The following is a 25,207-nucleotide window of genomic DNA, read 5'->3' as shown; positions in this document are numbered from 1 at the left end:
AGAAAAAAGGACTCTCGCATCATTCTTGACGTGCGTGGCCTTCTGGTACCATATGGGTCGTTTTCCCACTTTGGTAGAGATACAGGCCCAAGACACATTCCCCCTGTCTGTTAATTTGAACATGGTGATTGATCCTTGGTCTCTGTGTCCGAGAGACGGGAGGAAGTAGAAGGGATTTTGATGCTTCCGAGGGGCCTGCCATCATCGGTCTCAGTTGTGGTTGCTGCGGAGTGCCTGGCGTTGCCAGATCTGACTCCAAGAGAAGCTCAGAGAGCTGGGTTTTTCTGTGAAAACTGCTACGTCTTACTCAGCTAACGTATGGTTTTCACAAATACTTGGATGGGTCAAGTACAACGTGTATGAGGATCACAGGAGTGCGGCCCCTGCTCTGGTTTTCCCACGTGCGGGAAGAGGAAAAGGCCCTGCCTTTGGTGACTGATGCCACCACAGCCTGAACCTGGGGACAAAGAAACACAGTGTCAAGCCTTGTTCCCTGCGCCCCCTTGGCCAGAAGAAACCTTCTGCTGAATTTGCTAGCACTGTCCCATCAGCCTGAAGGATGCGCTTGTAATTCTTACATAGAGATTTGGTCTCTGTGAGGTCCCTGTCTGTGTATCCGCTGTCTAGGTCAGATGTGCTCCGAGGTAGGTGCCTGGGGGAAGCAGTGGGTATGTTTTCTAGTGGGTTCAAGTGAGGCAGCCATGGACGGGGAGGGCAGTGGAAGGGCTGGGATGCATCACTTTGCCCAGGGTTGGATGGGAAACCAGTGTACTGACAGCCAGGCTGGCTGTAGTGCTCTGGAGGATGGCTAGACTTATTTGGGGACAGTGGCTTTGGCCCCTTTATCACTGTAATCAGGGTTTGCAAACACGCACGGCAGCATATGGATGCCGTTGGTCTATGAGGCCCACAGACACCTGCGAACATACGCAAATTCAGCAGAAGGTTTCTTCTGGCCAAGGGGGGGCGCAGGGAACAAAGCTCGACACTGTGTTTCTTTGTCCCCAGGTTCAGGCTGTGGTGGCATCAGTCACCAAAGGCAGGGCCTTTTCCTCTTCCTGAACGTGGGAAAACTGGAAACAGCTCTGCCCTACTGTGTTGAGAAATCCTCCTTAGGGTTTAAAATAATTTTTTTTTAACATTTATTCATTTTTGAGGGACCGAGACAGAGTGCAAGTGGGGGAGGCAGAGAGAGAGAGAGAGAGAGAGAGACAGAATCTGAAGCAGGCTTCAGTCTCTGAGCTGTCAGCACAGAGCCTGATGCAGGGCTCGAACTCACGAACCGTGAGATCATGACCTGAGCTGAAGGCGGACACTTAATCAGCTGAGCTGCCCAGGTGTCCCTCCTTAGGGTTTTTTATACATTAAAAACATGCTTTATCTAGGTAATATTTTTTTGTGAGATAGGTAAAAGCCCTTAGCCATTGATTTATAGCTTGGCTGGACAGACAGGAGCCTGGAGACATTAAGTGTCCTGTATGAGGTCACTCAGGTGGCTAAGGAGACCCGATCACACGCTCGCTGTGTGAAAGTGTCATGTTGCCTGCGTGGCCAACCCGTCTGTCCTTTAGCCCTCAAAGCCCCACATCTGGGAGCCTTCTGAGCCTGAGGTAAACCAGGAAGGCTGGTTAGCCCACGTCTGCCCAAACCTGGGTTCTCACTCTGAATACTTGGGTGTATCTTCCCAAGAAGCCATTGCACAGTTGAAGTGATAAACTCATCTGTAATGAAATGCATGATAAGATTCAAAGGAAAAGAATGCAATGCTTGGAGATAATAAATAGGAGTGGTAGAGATTTCCTCTGTCTGCACACGGGCTACGTTGCAGACTTGGCAGCTGAAAGAGAGATGTTCTGATGTGAAAAGTTAACCCAAAAATAAATTAGGACTCAGAGCCTGAAGTCAGTGGTGCCAGAGTAGTAACAAGCCAGACTTTCTTTGAAGAACGCTGGAAACACGGTTTGTAAGGCCCCCGTCAGCAGGGCAGGAGGGATAGAGGCACCTAAGTGAGGGGCTGGGTGAGTGTGTTGGAGAACAGCCACGTCCTGCATATTCAGTATATAAAAAAGGGATGGATCTCAAAACTGAAATCCCACAAGGTTTGCTTTAAAACAGAAAAAAAAAAAAAAAAAAAAGAATACTGTCCTGATGAGCTTGTAGCAAGTTCCATGAAGAATGGAGCTGGGTGCTGTCTTTTTCTTTGAGAAGTCTGGTCGATGGAAGGAAACAATAGGTGTTGTTTCTGTTCATCCTTCCCACCCCTTTGTTTCTGCCCCGTCCTGACATGGTTTATGACGTACTCAGGTGCAACATAATTGGGAGAAGAACTCTCCAGAGATAGTGTCTGGCAGAAAAGCAGAATCCACCAGGGAAGGTTTCGGGAAGGGTAGGACTCTGAGCCCTTGTGCCCAGAGTAGTGTGACACGATCAGTGTCCCCCAGCATTGTCCGAGGAGCAGAGTGGGTACTTGCTAGCTCGGTCACAGGGCAGAACTTGGTAGCCCGTGGGGCTGGGGTCTGGCTGAGCTCTGGCTCCGAAATCAGCCTGCCTGGGTTGGGATCCTGGCTCTGCCATTTGTTAGCAATCTGACCTTGAGCCAAGTCATTAACCTTCTCTTGGTCTTCTCATCTGTCAATGAGATAGTGCTTGCTCCCCAAAGTGTGGTCTGTGGAGCAGCATCCAGGGGTATTGTCTTTAAAAAATAATTTTTTTAATGTTTATGTATTGCGAGAGAGACTGAGCACGAGTGGGGGAGGGGCAGAGAGAGAGGGAGACACAGAATCCGAAGCCGACTCCAGGCTCTGAACTGTCAGTAGAGTGCCCAACGCAGGGCTCGAACTCATGTGAGATCATGACCTGAGCCAAAGTCAGACGCTTAACCGACTGAGCCACCAAGGGGCCCCAACCAGGGGTATTTTCTGGGAGCTGGTTAGAAAGGCAGCATCTCAGGTTTTCCTCCAGACCTCTTGAATCAGAGTCTGCCTTTGGACCTTTCTCTTGCTGGGTGATTTGTAGGCATATTACTGTTTGAGAAGCAAGTGGGGTACAGGACTCAGACCAGGGCCAGGTTTGGAGATGTTTTCTGTACATGTCGATCCTTCTTCCCTCCCTCCTTGTGACCCCTGTCCCTTCTGCCTCTTCCCTGCCTTGCTCTTCTGGTTTCTCGTTACTATTACACTATTGTGAAGTACAGGGGAAGGGATTTAAAACCAGTCACGTGGAAGGAGTGTTTTTGTAGGTGAGACCGTGATCTGACTGGCTACTCCGGCAGGTTAGTGGCTCTTCCTGTTGTATTCTAGTCTTTATTATTTTTTTAAAAAATTTATTATTTTGAGAGAGAGACAATGTGTACAAGTTGGGGAGGGGCAGAGAGAGAGACAGAGAGAGACAGAGACTCACAGTGCGGCTTGAACTCATGGACTGTGAGATCATGAGCTAAAGTCCTACACTTAGCGGACTGAGCCCCCCAGGGACCCCACGTTGTATTCTGTGCTTTAGGGAGCAGTGCCTTAGAGAAGTCAGAGGGGACCAATCAGTGTGGAAAGCTGTGCTTGGAGTAAGAACATGTCCTAGACCCACAAGATGAGTGTGTTTGCCCAGATTTGCCTGGAGATCCTAGTGCGCAGGGTACCATGTGGGGACAGGACTGCACCAGAATGTACCAGTGGGGACGCAGTGTGGAGGCCAGGAGGCCATCAGCTTTCTTGGTGTTACCTATGTGCTGACAGAGGCATTTTCTGTACCCTTCGTTGGGGAGAGGGTAGGTAGCTGTGCACAGCCCTCAGCTTGGGCTTTGCTCTGTGGAGCTTAGTGTTTAGGTTAATGCAATAGAAATAAGAATTTTGAGGATGAGATTGCAGCACCTGCATGGCTCAGCCGGTTAGGCGTCCGACTTTGGCTCAGGTCACATCTCACGGTTTGTGAGTTGGAGCCCCGCATCAGACTCTGTACTGACAGCTCAGAGCCTGGAGCCTTCTTTGAATTCTGTGTTTCCCTCTCTTTTTGTCCCTTTCCCGCGCTCACTCTCTCTGTCTCTCAAAAATAAATAAACATTAAAAATTAAAAAAAGAAAGAATTATGAGGACAGGGTAAAAAGATCGTGTTGGGATTGTTCAACCTGGAGAAGGAAAGGAAGTCCTTTACTAGAGCCTGGAAGTGTAGGATGGACCCTCACATACTTACTCTTAACTTCTAAGAAGTGTAAGTCCTAAAGAGATGGGGCTTGTTTGCAGGTGTGTATTAAGAAAGAGCTTTTTCGTAGTGAAGGCTGTTGTACTTCTGAGTATGAAATGGCAAAGGTGTGGCTGAGAATCTTAGGAAGGACCTGTATTTTGTTAAAGTTGGTGTTTTATCCCTTCTCTTGCACTCCTTCTGTCCGGCCTGAAGATTAAGTGTATGATCTTCCCCTTTAACAGAGCAATGTAAGTATGTAGAAGAGAATGTTCTCTTAGAAGGGTCCCTTACATTGTGGAAAGACAACTGGACCCGGGACTGGGGAACCCATTACGTTTGGTCACTTATAGCTGTTATGACCTTGGGCTGGTCATTAAGTTCTCTGAGTCTTAGTTTTTGTTATCTCTTAAATGGAGATAATTCTCCATTCACTCACTGATTCGTTCCTGTCATTCTCTTTTATTCGTTTACGGGATCCATTCATTTACTTCGCTCTGTGGTATAATGATACTTACTAATTTGAGACATCTTTTCTGAGTACCTGTGATGTTCCAGGATTGCCGAGGCAGGCAAAGGTGAGGCTAACCCAACAGAATTTTTAAAGATGAGTCAAAATTTATATCGAAGAGTATCCTATACTGAAAAATACTACCCTGGTAATGACTTATTATCACATGTGCTTCTGAGGAGGTAACTCCTAGAGGATTATCCATTTTGGGGATGTTGGAGCTGGAGGGGGCCGAGTTCCCTTTTTGAGAAGCCATTAGTTTACTACATGTGACATGGGAACCTAACAGGGAGTCTCAATGTCCGTTGTGGGCCAGGAGAATGAGAGTGAGAAAAAACCACTTTATCTTTTTACCCACTCAAATTATCTGTGACCTTCTCAACCTGCTGCATTTCTGAAGCTGTTTTTATGGCCGCCCCTTACCGCTTGGTAGTTAGGAGCACATGCTGTGTGAAAACATGAGTGTTCCTAATAGGGTTTCTTCCACGGGGGCCCAGATATTGGCACAGGCTCTATCTGTGCTCCTCTAACCTTGACATACATATAATATGAACACCCTGTGTGCGCTCTCCATTCCTTCACTGTTTCCATGGGTTATTGTTTGCAAACATTTGAATGCTTACATTGTGTGTAGAGGGCGTGTCTTTGTAGATCTGGTGCCCAGCACAGTCCTTGCCTCCTGTGAAATCCTTGAAACGTGTTTGCTGTTGCATCAGCGGGTATTGGTGGCCATACCCTTTATGAGATTAGTCCAGTGCTTCCTGTCCTTGTTGGAATGCACCTGTCCTTTTTCTTGAGTGCTTACCCCAGTTCTCACTAAGTATTCTTAATATTGTGTTTATCAATCAGTCTTGTGTTTAATCCTCTGATTATGTTAATTTCACATTGCCTAGGTGGTAAGTGTAGATGCAAAGTACCTGACGGCTCCTCCTCTGCCATCCATGACCCCAGGTGTAGGGCTTTGGGGTTTCTGGCTTTGGAGGCAGGCGGCCTGGATCACAATTCCATGCTGCTACTTACTTTCTCTGTGACTTTGGCAGGGGGGCTAATCACGTAAGCCTCCGCTGCCTTATCCGGAAAGTGATTTTAATAATCACGTTTGCCACGCAGGGCTGTGGTAAGAGTACCTGAGGCCTTTCACGTGGAGAGGGTGGTATGGGACCTGGCACCTCATGAGCACAGAACGAATGACAGTCATTCTTGTTTTATCACTGTGGTTACTGGGTAGCCAGAGACCCGGAAGCAGGGGAAGAATAAATACCGCTGGTGTGCACCCAGCTCCTGTGGCTGGTTTCCGAGCTGTAGCATTAGCAAGTGTGAGCGCTGGGCCAGGGATCTGGTGCCTATGTATTTAACCTCTGTGCATATTTAATAACTCAGTGCTTTCTTTCTCATCTCTGGGGCTCCTCTGTGGAGGCCTGCGAGGGTTTTTTGCCTTTCATCTTCTGTGGTTCTGTAGGAACAGAACTTTCCAGCAGAGGGTTGAAGGATTAGATTACCTTTTGGGGACATTTCAACAGATGGCAAAACAAGTTCCCAGTCTCCCCGCCCCCGCCCTGCGGCCTCAAACAACCACATTCTGTCTGCCTCTAGATGTAATTTGTTAAACACTTAACCCAGCCGTGGGGAAGAGGTCAGCCTCGTCGCCATCCGCGAGCCTCTCCCTTCAGGGGCGTGTCTTGGCCATGGAAAGGAGCCTGTGTAGCGGTCATTCCCGTGCTGTCAACCTCCATGTGATCGAGGGGTGGACGGAGAGGTGCCCCGCTTCTCCTGTGCGCGCATCATCTCTTCACCTCTGTCGTTTCGTGACCCCACNGCCTTTCATCTTCTGTGGTTCTGTAGGAACAGAACTTTCCAGCAGAGGGTTGAAGGATTAGATTACCTTTTGGGGACATTTCAACAGATGGCAAAACAAGTTCCCAGTCTCCCCGCCCCCGCCCTGCGGCCTCAAACAACCACATTCTGTCTGCCTCTAGATGTAATTTGTTAAACACTTAACCCAGCCGTGGGGAAGAGGTCAGCCTCGTCGCCATCCGCGAGCCTCTCCCTTCAGGGGCGTGTCTTGGCCATGGAAAGGAGCCTGTGTAGCGGTCATTCCCGTGCTGTCAACCTCCATGTGATCGAGGGGTGGACGGAGAGGTGCCCCGCTTCTCCTGTGCGCATCATCTCTTCACCTCTGTCGTTTCGTGACCCCATGTTCGGGATCCAGGGCGGGACATTCACAGGTGGTGGTCTTTTTGCTGCATTTCTCACTAGCTCTCTCTCCTTCATCCTCTCCTCCTCCCTAATCCAGGTGTACGTGTCTTATGACTATGGAAAATCATTCAAGAAAATTTCTGAGAAATTGAACTTCGGTGTGGGAAACAGCAGCGAAGCCGTAATCGCCCAGTTCTACCACAGTCCGGCGGACAACAAGCGCGTAAGGAAGCCCTGTCCCGCCCGTGCCTGTCTTGACTTCCTGGGGCTGGATTCCATCCAGAACGACTGCTCTGCTAAAGAGGGGGAGGGGGTGCTGGGAGAAAGGCTTCCTCGTCATCTTTTCACAGCTTGGCACTGACTGTTTTTCTGCTAACCTGGGTGTCTGGCAGAACACGGCTGAACACAGCTGTCAGGATGGAACTGTGCATAACCAGGCAGGCCAGGTACCTGCAAGGCAGGCTTTCTAGACAGACAGCATCAGGCTCATGTGCAGAAAACCTGCCAACCAATGAGCTGCCCAGCCCACAGGTGGCAAACACGTTCCCTGGGCTTCCTGGGACTTCCACCAGTGTGTGTGATCCAGGGCTTCCCATGTGCTTGCCAACCAGCTTGCTTTCATCGGCATCACCGGTGCCTGTGTGTGTGTGCATGCACGTGCACACCCGTGAGTGCGTGCTTATACCCCTCCCCCCAGGCTGCACCAGTATAGGAAAGAAAACCAAGACAGCAGACTTGCTGTGCCTCCTGATTTGTTTTCCCAGCTGGCTGGCCTGGGGCTTTGTTTCTGCAGTAGAACCTGGGGGAAGGCATTCGATTTGGAGCGAGCATTGATTTGAGATTGCCCTGGGTCCCAGAGCAGCGGGGAGGACAGGAGTCAGGCAGCCTGCAAGGTTAGGGAGCTTTGGCTCAGAGCGTTGTACCTGATTGCTTTCTTCCCCACCCTGGTGAGCCCTAGCTCCCTTCCAGAGGTAAGACTGCTTCTAAGGATGCTCAGAAACCTCTGAGGTAAGGGTAGCTGCTATAGGGTCCTCCGGCCAGGTTCCCCTGACCCACCCCCAGCACTGGCTTCTCCCATTGCCTGTGGTCTGTTAGCGGGGCCTGTTTTTCAAAATATTTAGCCACTGGCATGAACAGACCCAGTTTGGAGGGAACTGGATCCTGAAGTCTGCCCTGCTGGGCCAGGCATTAACCTTTTAGTTGCTGGATTGTGGACAGGCCCTGGGGAAGGGGCCAGGCCACGGATCCTTAGGTGAGACCTCTCCTGGGTTTCAAGAAGCAGCTATTTACTAGTGGGTATAGAAACAATTAAAAAAAATTTTTGATGTTTATTTTTGGGGGGGCGGTGGAGGAGCAGAGAGAGAGGGAGACACAGAATCCGAAGCAGGCTCTAGGCTCTGAGCTATCAGCACAGAGCCCGATGCAGGGCTCCAACTTACAAACTGCGAGATCATGACCTGAGCTGAAGTCAGACGCTTTATTGATTGAGCCACCCAGGCGCCCCTAGGAACAATTTTTTCTTTAAAAACTAATACCGGTACATAGTGGTTCCTGTCCGCTCTGCCTAATAATCTTCAAGCAGAGCAGCTGTTAGGAGCAAACTCGTCTCTTCTCTAACGCCCTCTGCAATAAAAAGCAAGGAAGAGGTGTTGACAAGATTGCCAGCCCTTTTTACTACACCTCTCCCTGCCTTTGGTCGGGTAGCCCTGTCCTCGGAGCTCCCACAGTTGGATGGGCCCCGCTGCCCCCCTTGCTCTTGACCCCTGTGAGGCAAGGAACCCTGCCCCAGGGCCCAGCTTGCTGGCTGTGCCACATTGCCTGTGGAGTGATCTGTACGCCCCCTGCCTCTGAGAATCAAATAACTCTTAGATTACTCACTTTGTCAGGTTGTGCCTGTCTCTTATCATGATTTTTACACGTTGTCCCAGAGCTAACTCTCATTGCTTGTGGCCTATGGAAGCTTCCTTTTCGGCTCTCTCTGCCCCCTCCTTACCTCCTGCCACACGGGCACAGATGTCTGCAAGTAGGGTCTGACTTCCTTCCTGCTTGTCATGAGTTGTGGCGAGCAGCCACCGGGCCCACATGCACGTCTCAATAGTCAGAAGAGAGGAAGGACGATGTTTAGGGCTTGCGGAGATGGTTTGGTGTAGGGGGAGAGGAGCTTTTGAGCCTTTGGTCTGAAGAAGGAGCAGGGCAGGGGCCTGGGCATTGGGGCGAGCAGGAAGAAAGCCCCAGGGATGGTTGTCAAGGAGTCTGAGGTGCAGGGAGGGCAGGGCCTGCCCACAGCCTGGATGCCCCCCCCCGCCTGGAAGGTGGTGCCTCTTGGGTTTCTCAGGGGAGAGAGGGATGGGCTTTGGGGTTGGTGGGGAGATGGAACCTGGTGACAGGTGGAGGCGGGGCCGGGAGCAGACTGAGTGGGTCAGAGGAACAGCACTCTCTGCTGAGTTTCTGGTTCCCCAGAGAAGCTGTTTACCCCTCCGCAGACTTCTCAGAAAGGAAACAGTGACTTTCGTTGTGCCCGTTACTTCTGTTACTTTTGCCTTTGTCCCTGGGAAGGCAGATTACTCCACCAGACCTACCACTTCCTGAGAAAAATCACACAGGCTGTGGGTGTCTTGCTGTCAAGATGCGGGTGCGGGGCCCAGGCACACACATCCCGTGTGTGATGATGTTAGGGTGCTGTCAAGGAGTGTGGTTTGAAAAGGTTGAAATGACCGTTAGCAGCTGCCTGGAAAGGGGACGATGTCACACAAGGGCCATGTGAAAGTCGGGGGGGGGGTGTGGCCTGGAAGGGGGGGGGGAGGGGCTGGGTAAGCAGGCAGCTGTGGGCCAGTGGTTTCACTTCGTGATGGAGATGGAGTGGCATGGGGTCATGTGAGTGTTTGGGTCTATTTTCGTACCTGCCGACAGCCCCACTTCCTTCTTCTCAGCCTCGTGTGATGTCTCCCTGAAGCAGTGCACAGCCCTGGCCACCTGGCAGTGCCGCTGCCCTCCCAGTGCACCTGAGGTCAGCCACACAGTGTCTGCATACACCTGGGGCTCCGTGCAGCTAGGCTTTCCCCTCGTTCTCTGTCTCTCTTTCTCGTCTGAAGTTACGTTCCTTCGCTGCCTCCCATGCCCTTCATCCTGTCTTTGTGGTCTTGGTGCCTCCCCTCAGAACTGGAGAGAATCACTTGTGCTAACATGGAGGTGAATTCTGCAGCTTTTTTTTTTTTTTAATGTTTTATTTATTTCTAGGAGAGAGAGACAGCGTGAGCAGGGGAGGGCCAGAGAGAGAGGGTCACAGACTGAAACAGGCTCCAGGCTCTGAGCTGGCAGTCAGCACAGAGCCCGACGTGGGGCTCGAACCCACGAACCGCGAGATCATGACCTAAGCGAAAGTCGGAAAGTTGGACGCTTAACCGACTAAGCCACCCAGGCGCCCCAATTCTGTAGCTTTTTTAAAGTTTATTTATTTTGAGAGAGAGAGAGAGCAGGGGAGGGTCAGAGAGAGAGGGAGAGAGAGATTCTCAAGGCATTGTCTGCAAGGAACCTGATGCAGGGCTTGAACTCACAAACCTTCAGATCATGACCTGAGCCAAAATTAAAGAGTCGGACATTTAACCAACTGAGCCACCCAGGCACCTCTTCTATAGTTTATGTTTCTAGATGTATTTGTATTTTAAAGAGGAAACACAAGAGTTTTTTTTTTCTTAATACATTTTAAAAACAGTTTATTTATTTATTTATTTAGAAGGGGAAGGGCAGAGACCGAGAATCCCAAGCAGACTCTGTGCTGTTAGTGAGGAGCCTGATGCGGGGCTTGAACTCATGAACCGTGAGATCACAACCTGAGCCGATATCAGGAGTCAGATGCTTAACTGACTGAACCACCCAGGCAGCCCTTCTGTAGCTGACTTCATGTTTCTGGACTATTTGTATTTTAAAGAGGAAACATAGGTGTTTTTTCAATACATTAAAAAAAAAAGTTTACTTACTTTGAAAGAGAGAGGAGAGGCAGAGAGAAAAAGAGAGAGAATGAGAATGAATCTCAAGCAGGCTCCACACTTGTCAGTGTTGAGTCTGACACGGGGCTCGAACTCACAAACCATGAGACCATGACCTGAGCCCAAATCAGGAGTTGGGCAATTAACCCCCCAAATCACCCAGGTGCCCCATGAGGAAACATAGTTTTAAGCCGAGAGCTGAATATCCGGTGGCTGCAGACAGGGTAGGGAAGATGGGGGTGTATGAGAACACTCCAGAAGTCACACCGTCTAGGAAGCACCCGGGAGGTCAGCTCTGCTGGCAGGTCTGTGGGGCTCACCTCGGGCCGACTTGACAGCCAGGGGACTAACGGTGGAGTAGGACGTGCTGCACTTGCTGTCACGTGCACACACGGCACGGTTCTGTAACAGCGTGAAGCGACATGTGCCTGCGTGATGAGTGGAACCCACAGGTGTCCGGGGCTGGGGAGTCAGCGAGGCTGGGTCAGGGAAGGAAAGGCCTCACGGGGCACTTGGGATTGGACATGGAGCTTCAAGGACAGGCAGGATTCCAGTAGCTGCGTGGAGTCAGTGGGAGTCCAGGGCGGGGAGCAGGCCATGGGCAGAGACTTCAAGGAGGTTGTATACGCGGTTTCTGTGCGGGCCATGGGGAGACTCACTTCTCAGGGGTGAAGGGTTTGCACCGAGGTGCTTCGAGGTCTCAAGAAGGCACTCACCTGAAGATGATGTTTGCTTTTTGCCTTGAGGACAGTAGGGATCCATGGAAGGTCCTGAATAGTGGAGCTTAGTGTAGTGTCTTTTAGGGAAATGTGTGTCCCAGCGATATGCAGGATGGATTCGAAGGGGAAAGATCAGAGAGAGGCCAGGAAGGGAACCGTCATGGGGATACAGGCGTGAAGTTGCCCAGTTGCCCAGCCAGACCTCGAATCCCCCTCTGAGCTTTCACCCCCTGCCATGCCCTGGAAGGCATGAGAAGGACCAAAACCCAGTGCCCAGCACCAGCTTGCCCGTGGGCCACGCTGGCAGCCCTGGGGATACAAAGGAGAGCAGAGAGTGTAGAAAGGAAAACAGAGCGGGGTGGGGGGCCGATTGGGAGTGGGGGCCGAGGGAAGGCAGCGGAGCGACACCCGTTATTGTGAGAACTCGGGCCAGGGGGAGGAGTAGCTTGGGACGTGATGGGAAGGTGTGGGAGGACTGGGTTTTGGACCTAGTGAGACACCTCGGCGCATCAGAGGGGAGATGCCAGGGAGGTCAGCAGTCAGGGTGAGACCGTGGAATAAAAGCCCTGGCATGTCTGATCTTGGCAGCCGTAGCAGGAGGTGTGTGGAGGGTGGAGTGAGTGGGCAGCAGAGGACGAAGAGCAGCAAGGTGACTTGAGGGCGGAGAGCCGACCTCTGTCTGAAGGGGCCAGAGGAGGGGAGTCGAGGGCGGGGCCGCCAGGGGAAGGGCGTGCAGGCTTGGCATGATTCAGTGTTGCCACAGGGCAAGGGAAGCGAGCTGCCGACAAAAGCGTCCGGAGTGCAGTAAGAGAGGAGGCGCAGGAATGAGCCTGGGGGCTCCGTGTGCGACCTCGGCATTAAACTCAGGAAGTGCTGCCTGTTTTGGAGCAGGAGAGGAAGGGATTGGTGGACTGTTCAGGGACAGGCTGTGAACCACCCAGACATTGAGGTACATGCCGCCTCCTGGGTCATCTTGGCCAGTGAACTTCTCCATGCGTCAGTGTCCTCATTAGTAAAGGAGGTAATACCGATAGCTAAATCCTGACTTGCTGTGAGTACCAGAAAGATGGAATCTGAGGAGGCCTGCACAAGTTTGCAGCTCAGTGTTCAGCACACGCTGAGTGCTCTTGACACCTTTCTGTTTTTTTGTTTTTTTTTTAAGTAAACTTTGTGCCCAGCGTGGGGCTCAAACTCCTGGCCCTGAGATCAACAATTGCACACTCCGCCATCTGAACCAGCCAGGGATCCCTGTTCTTGACCTTAATAATTTAGTATTATGAACGATAATAAGTTCTTCAACTGAGTATGTGATTTTTAGATATTGTGAAACCTGGAGAAGCCATGGAACAGATTTCTAGAGAAATCTTTTTATTTATTTTTATTTTATTTTTTTAAAGTTGATTTTTGAGAGAAACAGAGATAGCGTGAGCAGGGGAGGGGCAGAGAGCAAGGGAGAGAGAGAGAATCCCAAGCAGGCTCAGTGACGTCAGTGCAGAGCTTGATGCGGCTCGAACTCACAAAAACATGAGATTATGACCTAAGCTGAAACCAGGAATCGGACTAAGCCACCAACTGAGCCACCCAGGTGCCCCAGAAATCTTTTTAAACCAAGAACACTCCCTTCCTTAGGAACCAAAATGGTTTCGGAGCAGGAACATGGGCTCTGTTATTTCTAGGGAACGCCTTTGTGCCAGAAATTATGACAATACTCCTAGGATCATGATTGTTTTTACAACATTGCATTTGCTTATGGTGCTTTTTGCTTTCAAAACATTTACTAGCCTTTACGGTTAGATTTAATTAGGCTCCTGCAGACTTTGGAGTTTTACTTTAGATGCTGTAGAGGAAACCGAGAAAGAACACGTAGAATGCGTTCCTGGGAATTGGGGAGGGAAAAGCCAAAGGGAAAGGATCAAGAACATGTGAAAGCAGCATATGCACAAATGCAGGAGGTCAGGACGTGCCTGAGCTGTTAGTGCCAAAAGGATTCTGAATAGAAGATTGATCTGGGTCAGATGCAGTCAGTGAGGGGAATGTGTGCTTGGACGGATTCCTTTAGGTTGTTGGTTTCAGGGACTGGCTGGCACCGGGAGCCGAGTCCCTCCTGCTCTGGTTCACGGTGATCCGCTGAGCTGCCCTTGCCCTTGTGGGAGCAGAGGGGCTTTCCTTCAGATCTCTCATGTGCGTTCAAGGCCTGCCACCATCTGCACTTCATGATCCTTGCCCTCAGGCCCTCAGTCCTTGCTGTCTTTTTTTTCCCCACCTGCCTTCGTTCCCAAACTCAAACCGCCCCAGATGAGGGCTGCTTTTTCCTTATTGAAATCTCGCCTGCCTTTACAAGGGCCAGCTCTGGCCCGGAGTCCTGTCTCATCTCCCAGACTGGAGCTAATCTGTGCTCTCTGCCCCTCATAGGTCTCTGTCCATGGCTTCCCATCGAATCTCCTTTCCGCTCGAGTTACAGTTACCCATGATCACGTCTGTCTTTCTCCCACTTTGGACTGTAAGGGTTCTGTGTTTTCACCATGGCATCGCGGCATCTGGTGCAGGGTGAACATTAAACACACATTTGTCAGGTTGAATTGCCTTAATTCTTTCCCCTCAAAAATTCTTTTTTTTTTTTTTTTAAAGTTTATTTATTTTGAGAGAGAGTGAGTGCAAGTGGGTAAGGGGCAGAGGGAGAGGGACAGAGAGAGAGAAAATTCTAAGCAGGCTCTGTACTGCCAGTGCAGAACCCAATGCGGGGCTCGAACTCTTGAACCGTGAGATCAAGACCTGAGCTGAAGTTGGACGCTCAGCTGACTGAGTCACCCAGGCGCCCCTCCCCCTCGGGAACTCTGTAGTCCAGCTTGTTCGGCGCCACTGGCCTGTGCAGGGGCTAAATAGGGTGCGGCCCCTGCTCTCCAGAGCTGCTTTCCTGCCTCACCCCACAGTGGGCCTGCTGGCTGGCCCCACTGGCTGCGTGGTCCTCAGAGCTGCCCTGTCACCTGGCCTCAAGAAGGAGAAGCTAATCTTCTTAGATGGGTGTGACTTTAGGGATTTTCCTGGGAAGTCGTGTCCCGTAGCTGCTCAGAGGATAGAGGGACAGAAGGAGTCCTGTCTATGTACAGCCAGTCTGGAGAGCAGGACTTCTCTGTCCCGGCCAGTAGTCACCCTCTGACTGTGACCCACTGACTTGCCAGAAGGGGGAGAATGGCCAAGTCCGCTGAGAGAAAAGACAGGAAGGCCTGACTAGCGCTGTTACCTGGTTAAAGGAGGGCCGTCTTCAGCTCTGTCCCAATTGTCCCGCACCCCCCCCTTCCTTGAGCCATGTGTGGCAAGCACCGGCATCTGGCCAGGGGATGGTAAGGACACCGTGTGGAGGCCCCACAGGCCCCTGGCACCACACGCGCTGTGGGAAGTGGGGCTGCGGGTGGCCCCAGCCAGGTCCGCTCTGACCTTGCCCTTTTTTTTTTCCCCCTCTTGCAGTACATCTTCGTAGATGCTTATGCCCAGTACCTCTGGATCACATTTGACTTCTGTAACACCATTCAAGGCTTCGCCATCCCATTCCGGGCAGCTGACCTCCTCCTGCATAGCAAGGCCTCCAACCTTCTCCTGGGCTTTGACAGGTCTCACCCCAACAAGCAGGTAAGGGAGTTTCTGGAACACAGTCAGGTGGGCTTCTCGAATTTTCTGTTCTGCCCCATGTGGCTTGGGTGTCCTCTGAGTGACCTCCCCCGGCCCCTCCCTCACTCCCTCCTCTCCCAAGCTTAGCCTTTGGAGCTACTATTTCACTTCCCATGGCTAAGGAAAACTAGATCTCCCTGGCGCTCTCAGAATGCATCCCAGCCAGGGGGTGCGACGCCAAGCACTTGGCAAACCCTGTTAAACATTGTGCCTTTCTCAGGGTAGATGCACCCTTGTGGGTTTTGGGGGTAAACCGAAGCTCTAGAAATTAACCAGAGAGAGCCAGCTAAAGAAGTCTGGAGTCTGAGCTCTGCTGGGAACTCTTAATGAATTTCTGTTCTACCTTTCCCATCTTCGACTGTAAACACACTGATTTTGTACCATTTATTTGAAATTACCATCATATTTTAATTTTTCCCCCTTAGTGTGTGTGCGTGTGCATAGAATATAAATGGGTGTGTGTTTTCGCCTTAAATCTGGATTTGAAGGAAAAGCAGGGTGGGGAGAGAGCCCCTGTAGGATTTATAGCTCAGGGTTGAAACTTGCCAAATCGAGAGGAATGGTCTGGTATAATTGTGTGAAGCCTGTAGACCCTATAGGTTTGGATTAATGATGAGTTTTGAATGGCTTTGCTCAGAGGAACCTTGGAAGCTTTCTCTTTCTTTGCCGGTTGTTTAACCAAAACATGATCTGTTTACCCTTACTTGCCTTTAGGAGTAACCTAAGTAAGGCAGGGTCAGTTTACCAGTGTAGGTGGATTATTGTTTTCTTTGTGGTTCCCTGCTGCTGCTGCTTCTTTTTTAAAGTTTATTTATTTATTCTGAGAAAGAGAGAGAGAATCCCAAGCAGGTTTTGCTCTGCCGGCACAATCTGTGAGATCACGGCCAGAGTTGAGATCAAGAGTCAGATGCATTGCCGACTGAGCCACCCGGGCCCCCCTGCTTCTTCATAATCCATGGTCACGAGGGCCAGAAGCTCTCAGGTCCTCTGTTTGGAAGTTCAGGGGTTTGGGCAAAGATCAGCAAGTTAATTACTCATGGCCATATCCTTTGTATTCAAGGTGATTCCCTTTGGTGCCCTTCCTCTCTGTTCACCTTTAGTCACTGTGACCCCTAATGGGTTTTTGTTTTTGTTTTTGTTTTTATTTCTAGAAGAGAGAGAGAGACAGCGTGAGCAGGGGAGGGTCAGAGAGAGAGGGAGACACAGACTCCGAAGTAGGCTCCAGGCTCTGAGCTGGCAGTCAGCACAGAGCCCGACGCGGGGCTCGAACCCACGAACCGCGAGATCATGACCTAAGCGAAAGTCGGACGCTTAACCGACTAAGCCACCCAGGCACCCCGACCCCTAATGGGTTTTTAAGAACACTACTTCCTAAGCAAGAAGAATGGAGTGTAATCCTTTTGTTTTTACTATCCCTGAGGACTAGCCTTAAGTAAACTAATTTCTGGTGATCCGTAGATGGAAGACAAGTCCCAGTCATTTTTTTCTTGTAGTTCTTGAGGTCTTAGTAACTATGGGGAGGAACATGAAGGTGCACATCTGACCTTTCCTCCCTGCCCTCGTTTGCATCTGGAGTAATCGGGCTGGCCTTGGTGACCTCTGTGCCTGTCTTCACAGCCGGCGCGTTATTGCAGGCGAGGTTTGAGGGCCAGGCGGTTTAGGTGGTGGGTACCTCTTACATCCCGATTCCTTCTTGCCCTTTTGGTCTTTACAGCTGTGGAAGTCGGACGATTTTGGGCAGACCTGGGTCCTGATTCAGGAACACGTGAAATCCTTTTCTTGGTAAGTCATCCATCTAACAAGGTAGAATTACATAATCCCCTTTCTTCAGTTCTACCTCCTCCACGGAGGACACACCTACCCTCACCTGAAACGCAAAGCTTGTGGTTCAGGAAATGTAGACCTGGGATTTAGAGCTACCAGTATAACACTCACTGTGGGAAGTGTGGGGGTGGGGGTGGGGGGATGAGAAAGGCAGGTTATTTGTGAAAGAATTGACAGAGTTTTTGCATTTTTCAATCCATCGGGGACCCAGAGGAATTATCAAGTGCTTGGATGGATTAGAATTTCTAAAGACCTTGCCTCTTTGAGCCTGATAACAGAAGTGGGGATTTTTCTCTATAGAAAATTCATTCACTTGTTCATTCATAACTTTTTTTTTTTATGTCTGCTGAATATAAAACATGCTAGATACTGTAGGGTAGAAGTTGAATAATTTATGGATAGAGTTACTAAGGAGACCGCAGCCTAGGAGGTAAGAAAAGACATTTTGTGCATGTTGTGAAGGAAGCACAGAATTCATGGACGTGGGAAAATAAACCAGAGGAGGGACACGGTTCTTTCCAGATGGGAAGGTCACGGTCGCATGGAAGCGCTTCCTTGCAGTTGAGGCAGGACGTGTGTAGCAGGCTGGAGGTCACAGGTGGGGTGTGGAGGTGTGTGGCGTGATTCCAGGCAGAACAGAATGGCCCCAGGCAGAGATGAGACACTGTGGTCTTTGGATGGAGAACATAGAGTCTTACTTCGGGACAGTGTGTGCGTGAAGTTTGGGGAAGGGACGTTGCTATCCGAATCCGCAGTGCTTAGAAAAGGACTCAGGGCTGAATTCTGAAAGTGAGGACCCATTGTAGGGTTTTGAGAAGGGAGAGAGAAATCAACAGAGCCACACTTCAGGAAGTTTCTAGTCAATCTTCTGATCTTTCACGGTTCCAGGACGCAGTCTTGAATACATGGATTTGGGCACGTGTGGGTGAATGTGCAGAACAGGTTCCCTAAAAGGGACATGCTGGGTCAGTGGGTCACGCCACCTGTTCAAACTTTGCTTCTTCCCAGATTGATACTTGACCTTTACTGCCCCCAGTCAGTTGTCCCTGTAATCTTCCTCATTTCACTTTCTAGTTGTATGGGGCAAGAACTCTGAGTCATCACTGATTTCATATTTGTTTCGTGCCTCACATTCCACCTGTCAGGAAGTCCTGTGGTCTCTACCTTTGGTTTATATACAGGATCTCCTTTGTGGCTATTTCTTTACTCCAAGCCGCCATTGTCACTCATTAGTTGTGTTCCTGGTCTTTCTGCTGCCACTCCTGTCCTGTCCTTCTGCAGTTAATTCTCAGCACATGGCCTGGTTGGTCTTCCTAAAAACAGATCTGATTTTGTTGTTTCCTCTCTCCATGTTGAACCTTTTAATACGCACCAACATTTCTCTCAGATTAATACCAAGTATATTCTACCACAGGGCCTTTGTACTTACTTTTCCCTCTGCCTAGACAGCTCTTCTTCAAGATATACTTATTGCTTACTCCCTTACCTCATTCAGGTCTGTTCAAACAATACTTTCTAAATGAGGCCCATCCTAAGGATCCTATTAAAATTGCAACTCCTCTCCTGTCATTGTCTGTACCTTACTCTATTCTTTTCTTGCATAGGATTGACCACCTTCTAATGTATGATTTTTAGTCTTATGTTATTTGTCTTTCTCTCTTTGATATAAGAAAATCTCCACACGAGCAGAGGCTTTGGTCCGTTTTGTGCACTGATATATCCCCAGTGAATAAAGCGTTGAAATTGTAACTTTGGTAGAGATTGCCAGATCTTCTATAGAGCATATCAAATTTTGCTCTCATCTCAGCCACATAGAATGGTGCCTGTCTCCACAGCCAGTGTGTTAAGTAAGACAGACTTACTCTTAGTTTGCATTTTGTTTATTGTGAATGAGTTTGAACATCTTTTAACCTGGTCAAGAGTCATTTTTACTTCTCTTTTTTATGGCTTGTCTGTTCATGCCCTTTGCTCTTTTTCTATTGAATGGTTAGTCTTTTTATTGATTTCCAGGAGCTCTTTATATATTTGAGGTTAGTCTTTTGTGACATGAGATATCATACGTGTATGAATTATAATTATAATTTATACTTATAATCCTCAGTTTATCATTTGTCTTTTGACTTTTCCAGGTAGTTTTAGTCCTCACTAAACGCAGAGTAGTACATCCCCCATGTGTACTTCTTTTAGCTCTCTGTTTGAAGAAGAACGTCTTGGAGTTGGTATTGCTTCCTTGGCGAATGAAGTCAGTAAAGATGGAAGGAGAGGTGTCCTGGCTGAGTATCTTCAGGCTCCATTGGATTTCCTTTTCAAAGAGGGCAGCTGTTTCTGGTGCTTTCGTTATTCTCCTTGGGCAGAGGTTGTGGTGTCTCTGTGAACTTGTAACCACAGTCTTATCCAAGGTTAACCTCTACCCCAGAAATACCACTAGAACTTTCTTTTGCTTTATTCGAGTTTTAAAAGGGACACACTGCCCTTTGATCTGTTTAGGTAACTGTATATCAAGAGGGCAAACCCGCAGGACGGCTAAATAAAGGGACATCACGCTTGAGAATTTGTAAGTTGTACCTTTTGCCTCCATGCAGGCATGCAGATGTCTTAGGGGGAAAGGACCGGCTTATCTTATTTTAGATAATTACATGTCTGGTGTCAGAGAATTTCAGGCTATTTGGAGGATTTCCCATAATAAGTGAGAGCGTAATTGTAATCTAACCTCCCTAGAATAATGGCATACATTTGTTCAGTAAAGCCTGGCATCCTGGGAGCAGCAGGAGTCAGGATGACCAATGATCTATGTATTCCAGAGCTGGGGATTGGCAAGACAGGGCAGTGGGTGGGCTGTGGGGGAGGGACTTGGGTTCCTGGTAGAGCATCAGTAATGAGTGAGTGAGGCCAGGTGACTGTGCTCAGAGATGGAGCAAGCCTCTGAATTTTCATTTGAATGAATGAGAGCAAAGAGAACAAGAAGTAGTGGAAGGCTAGCCATCGCAAAGGAGCCAAAGGAACAGAGCTCGGAGCTCGTAGGTAGAGTGGCTTTCAGAACCGGGAGGTCCAAGTATGGATTACGGAAGAGAACTGGGAAGAAAGTCAGAGCGCTTTCTATCTCTAGATACTTCTTGCTGCTTTTGTTTAGGAAAGAATAACAGAGGTGAGCTCGGTCTCAAAATAATCTGAGTCAAGGTCCCTTCCTCTCTGCCTTTTTAAAAATATCTAGCAGCTTTGTTTTAATTTGCATATCCTCTAGGGTAGAGGAAGTACTCTAATCAGTACTTCTAATTGTGGAAAAGAAAAGAACACGCCAACCACCCCCACACACGCGCACAGAGCAGAGCATCTGATGATCCTGCATTAGGACCCAGGCTTCTGGCTTCTCCAGTGCCCTGCTGAGACTCTGGATTGTGGGGCCAAAGTCAAGTCTTTTGTTTTTCTCTTTCATACCTCCTCCTTCCTCCCTTCCACCTCTCTCCTTTCTTTCTTGGAGAGTATCCTCTTGACAGTACCTCTTTGAAGGACTTCTATGTCAGAGACTTCATGATCCTGAGAGCCATTGTGAATGTGGCTCTGGGCAGAGACAGGTACAGAAGTGAGCCCTGCCTTCCCTTGGTCACTACCACGTCCTCCCTGTGAAGCTCTCCTCCTCACTTGTCCAGTTATTTACCCCACGTGTTGAATGGTCTGGTGTATCGGAAGTGTTAGGGAACCTGGGGCAGATTAATCCTCTTCCCAGCTGTTGTTTGGGGACCTTATTTTGGGGGGACCCTGGTTCAGAGATTCGTCTCGGGGGAGTTTGATCTAGCCAGGGTTAAACTTTTGTACCATGGTCCACGGGTTCAATGCAGCAAGGTTCAGCCCCGCTGGGAGCCCCGCAGGACAAAAAGAAGTCTAAGACGTGGCCTTTAAAGTACCTGTAATCTCTCTAGGAGGCTCAGACACATTATGGTGAACAAAAGATTACAGTGAATGAAAGGCACCGCTGTGAATAAGATGTACCACTCTATCAAGTCACGAGAGTGATTCCAAAATCCACCCACCCGGAGCACCTCTGTACTTTTGTTCAAAACTCACGTAAAATTCATATCAAAGGCTTGAAATTGAACACTGCGCAGATATATTGCCTGTGACAGAAGAAGAGAGGAGTGCTTTGGGGAGGGCTTTCTGAAAGAGATGCCTTGAACTTGACCTCAGAAGATGAGTGGGATTTCGAAGTGCAGACCAGAGTGCACACAGGGGGCATCCCTGCAGAAGGGTACTCTGTTGACAGAGCATGGAGAGTGGGGGAGCAATGAGTTCTGTGTTTCTGAGGGACGTCAGGGAGATCAGTACGTGTGAGAGAGAGGTCGTGAAGGAGCCTCATGGGTCATGACTTTGCACTGGTTGGATGATTCCTGATTGCATGGATTGGTGATAGCAGCACAGCATGGACAGAAACACAAAGGGCAGGGTCCGTTAGCAAGGCTAGTCTCAGTGGTTCCTCATGTGGTTTCTTCTGGAACTGTTCTGAGTAAGTACTGTTCTGGGGAAACACACTCCTTTGTTCTCTGGGGTTTGTAACTTGGGGCCAGAAACTCATGGACAGCCTCAAGCAGTCCATTGCTTATTGATTCCGAAACAGCCCGCCTTTTACTTTTTCTTGATTTTACTCTTCTCAAGCCATGGCGAAGGCATGCCTGGAGCCAAGCCCAGGGCGCCTTAAAGAGAGCAGTAAAAAACTTGACAAGAGAGTATCCTGTGCAGACACCATCTTCATGTCCTTGAACTCAGGTTGGCTGTCTGCACAGCAGAACCTCCATTTCTTCAGTGGTTAAACGTGGAGATGATAGCAACTGCACTTTTTACTCCAGGGGCGTCGATCCCTATGATAAGCCGAACACCATCTACATCGAGCGGCACGAGCCCTCTGGCTACTCCACGGTTTTCCGAAGTACAGACTTCTTCCAGTCCCGGGAGAACCAGGAAGTGATTCTGGAGGAAGTGAGAGACTTTCAGCTCCGGGACAAGTACTTGTTTGCTACCAAGGTGGTGGTAAGTTGAAGGCACTAAGGAATAAAGTCCTTTTGAGTTTCCTTTCTGAGGTTTGGCATTCTGTGAGCGAGCAGGTGAGTTTACGCAAGCAGGGACTGGATTGGGGCGCCTGGGGGAGCCTGACGGAGGGGCACTGGACGTAGATGAACATTCCCATGGGGCTTGGATGGTCCCAGGAGGTTGGAGGAGGTGGAGATGCTTAGACAAACACTCAACGTGTCTGTGGGGCCTTGGAATTTGTTTGTTTCCTGGTAGCCAAGCCTCCTTGTTAAACATGTGTTTCTTTGATGGGACACCTGGGTGGCTCAGTCGTTTAAGAGTACAACTTCAGCCCAGGTCATGATCTCACAGTTCATGAGTTCGAGCTCTGCGTTGGGCTCTGTGCTGACAGCTTGGAGGCTGGAGCCTGCTTTGGATTCTGTGTCTCCCCCTGTCTCTCTACCCCTCCCATGTTTACGTACTCTCTCTCTCTCTCAAAAATAAATAAACATTTAAAAAGTTAAAAAAAAATCCAAACACAAAATCCAAAAAAAATCCCAGTGAAAAGAGCACAGAAAGGACAGGCGGGGCTCAGTGATGATTTTCCTTCATCTCACTGCCTGCTCTCCTTTCATATTAGGACAATGTCTTAGGGAATTTTGGACACATGTTAATTTCCGTGGCTAATAGAATGTGTAGTCACTGGCTAGTGGGAGTTAATGCTTGAAGAAAAGCAGTGATTAAGCTTCCAGCTATCAGTAAGTAGCTTAACTCTCAGCCTTTGGGAAAATGGTCCCCTTGATTTGATGTGTTGGATGGAGCCAGATGCTGGAAGGGAGGGCTTGCTCATTTAAAGGCAGAGTTGATTATTTAACAGAGTTTGCTTTGCTACTGTATCAAGTTGCCAGTTGCAACTGTACTGCCCTTGCATAAAGGAAAAACCCGTCCTGCAGAGAGTGGGCTGGGCTGCTCTTCCTGATGTGCCAGAAGCTTATTTTCTCGATGGCAGCCATTCCTTCCTTGACATCGGGCTCTGAAGAAGGTCCCTGGTAACAGGCAGGTGCTTCCCTTTCCATCACACTTAACCTTAGGGACTAAGATCGGATGTAATATTTTCCTCTGGGTTTTCTCTCCTTTGTATGATTGGTAGCTGGCCAGGCAGAAGCAGGCCACCCCACCTTGGGAGGACTCCAGAGTAGAGAGAGGACTTCCCCAGTTAGGGAAGCAGAGAGTAAAGGTTGAGGTGAGAGGAGAAGATGTGGGTGGCTAAAGCCAAGAAAAATTCCTCCTTACCTACTTGGCAAAATATTTTTATTTATTTATTTTTTAACATTTATTTATTTTTTGAGGGACAGAGAGAGGGAGACACAGAATCCAAAGCAGGCTCCAGGCTTGATGCAGGGCTTGAACTCATGAACCGTGAGATCATGACCTGTGCTGAAGTCGGACGCTTAACCGACTGAGCCACCCGGGTGCCCCTGCAAAACCACTAAAATTATGGCAGTTTCTCTTCTGTCAGTCTGTTTGCATTGGGTCACCTTCTGGATCCTTCCTTCCCTGCCTTGCCTGTCACTTTCTCTCTCACACACACAGTGGCCAGTAGGCAGGCATCCTTAGATTGTCCTGGGCAGGGGTGTGGTGAGGGGTGAGAAATGCAGCGCAAGGTGAGAAACCAGGCCTGAGAACTGATACCTTGTGACAGGGTCTTGGCACTCCTAAGGTCCCGGATTGTTTGCAGTCTTTCAGTGTTCCTGGATCTTTCCTGTGTGAGTTCCTTGGGCCTGAATTTATTTATATGACTTTAATTTCTTTTTATTGCCTGAGTTGGGGCTGAGGTGGAGAGCTGCTGTACATCCCTCTCACCCCTGTTATTTCTGGATCTCACACCCAAAGAGCTGAAGTTACATCCCAGCTGAAGTTTCTGTGCCTTTCGTTCAGACCTAACAGCTATGTCTGTTCTCCCTCGACATTGCTGCTTTGCAGAGTGCTGGCAGCAAGTTGATTGCTAGTCCTGGCCAGTGCCTGGATGGGAGGCTGTGTCTGTTTTGTTCATCACTAATGTAGTACCCAGCAGGCTGCATGGTGCTTGATCCATAGCACGTATACAATAGTTGAATGAACGCCATATTTGCCTGCCATATTTAGAAAGCATAGACCAGTAGATTTGTTTGGTGGGGTAGGGGTGTTAAATGATTGGTATTTTCATAGTCAACTCTCAACTCTCTGCATGGCTTGTTGGATGGGCCACCAGATTCCAGGGTCAGTGGTGTTAGCTAGAGGCTCAAGGTCAAAGTCAGATGAGGTCGGCCAGCACATGGAAGTGTTTCTCAGATGATGGCCTTAGGAGCATGCACAGCACCGTCACACAGGGACACTTTTTCCAAATGCAGATTCCCAGCCCTGATGCAGTATTTTCTGAGCATCCCTAGGCTGCCAAAGAACCTCCAAAATTTGAGTAGCTCTTCTTGAGGCCTTCTGTCTGCAGACGCTTTCGATAATAGTCCATCCTGTTATCAGAGGAACATTGTAGATTGGATGGGTTGATGAAGGAAGAAACACAACTGGCGGTGGATGATAAAATGAGTGTTTTCCTCCTTATAATTTCTTCCTCTTTATTACATTAGACTGTTGAACCACGAGGGTAAACAACATTGGACTTGGTTGGATAACCGTATCAGTGGGAGTGTTGAGGTGTGCCAGTGTTAACTTCTTATCTGGGGTGTGCTTAGCGCTCAGGCTGCCTGGGTTTGGGGAATTCTGAGTGACCTTCATATTAAATTGATTCAATCAAATTAGGAAAGTCAAGGAGCTAATTGGAAAACCACAGAAAATTGGTTTTGGATGATTAACTCTTTTGCTTTTCTCCAGTACCATGAATGATTACAATTCTTTGCAAGTTAGCTTTTTAGAACATGCGGGGACAGCCATCTGGATTCGTGACGGAAGCCGCTCTCTGAATCTTCAGCATCCCCTGGCGCCCTGTTGGCCTGGCTCTTACTTCATGTGTGCTTTTGGTCTGATGCCCTTTGATATATATTTTTTAAATTTAATTTAATTAATTTAATTTAATTTTTATTTATTTTATTTTATTAATTTAATTTATTTACTTTATTATTTTATTTTCTTTATTTATTTTT

General features: G+C 49.0%; 1 protein-coding gene across 1 annotated transcript in view; it reads left to right on the top strand.

The window, feature by feature from the left end:
* Nucleotides 1-25,207, top strand: part of SORL1 (sortilin related receptor 1) — a 174,234-nt gene that overhangs the window by 18,058 nt on the left and 130,969 nt on the right. The window contains exons 3-6 of the mRNA XM_077776655.1: nucleotides 6,975-7,100; nucleotides 15,048-15,209; nucleotides 16,963-17,030; nucleotides 21,911-22,091. Coding sequence (XP_077632781.1) covers nucleotides 6,975-7,100; nucleotides 15,048-15,209; nucleotides 16,963-17,030; nucleotides 21,911-22,091 — 537 coding nt within the window. The remainder of the gene's footprint in view (nucleotides 1-6,974; nucleotides 7,101-15,047; nucleotides 15,210-16,962; nucleotides 17,031-21,910; nucleotides 22,092-25,207) is intronic.

This window comes from Crocuta crocuta, unplaced genomic scaffold (assembly GCF_008692635.1).
Source record: "Crocuta crocuta isolate KB4526 unplaced genomic scaffold, BGI_CrCroc_1.0 scaffold271, whole genome shotgun sequence".
Lineage (NCBI taxonomy): Eukaryota > Metazoa > Chordata > Mammalia > Carnivora > Hyaenidae > Crocuta > Crocuta crocuta.
The sequence above is the reverse complement of the archived record's forward strand: the minus strand, read 5'-3'. Positions and strand labels throughout refer to the sequence as shown.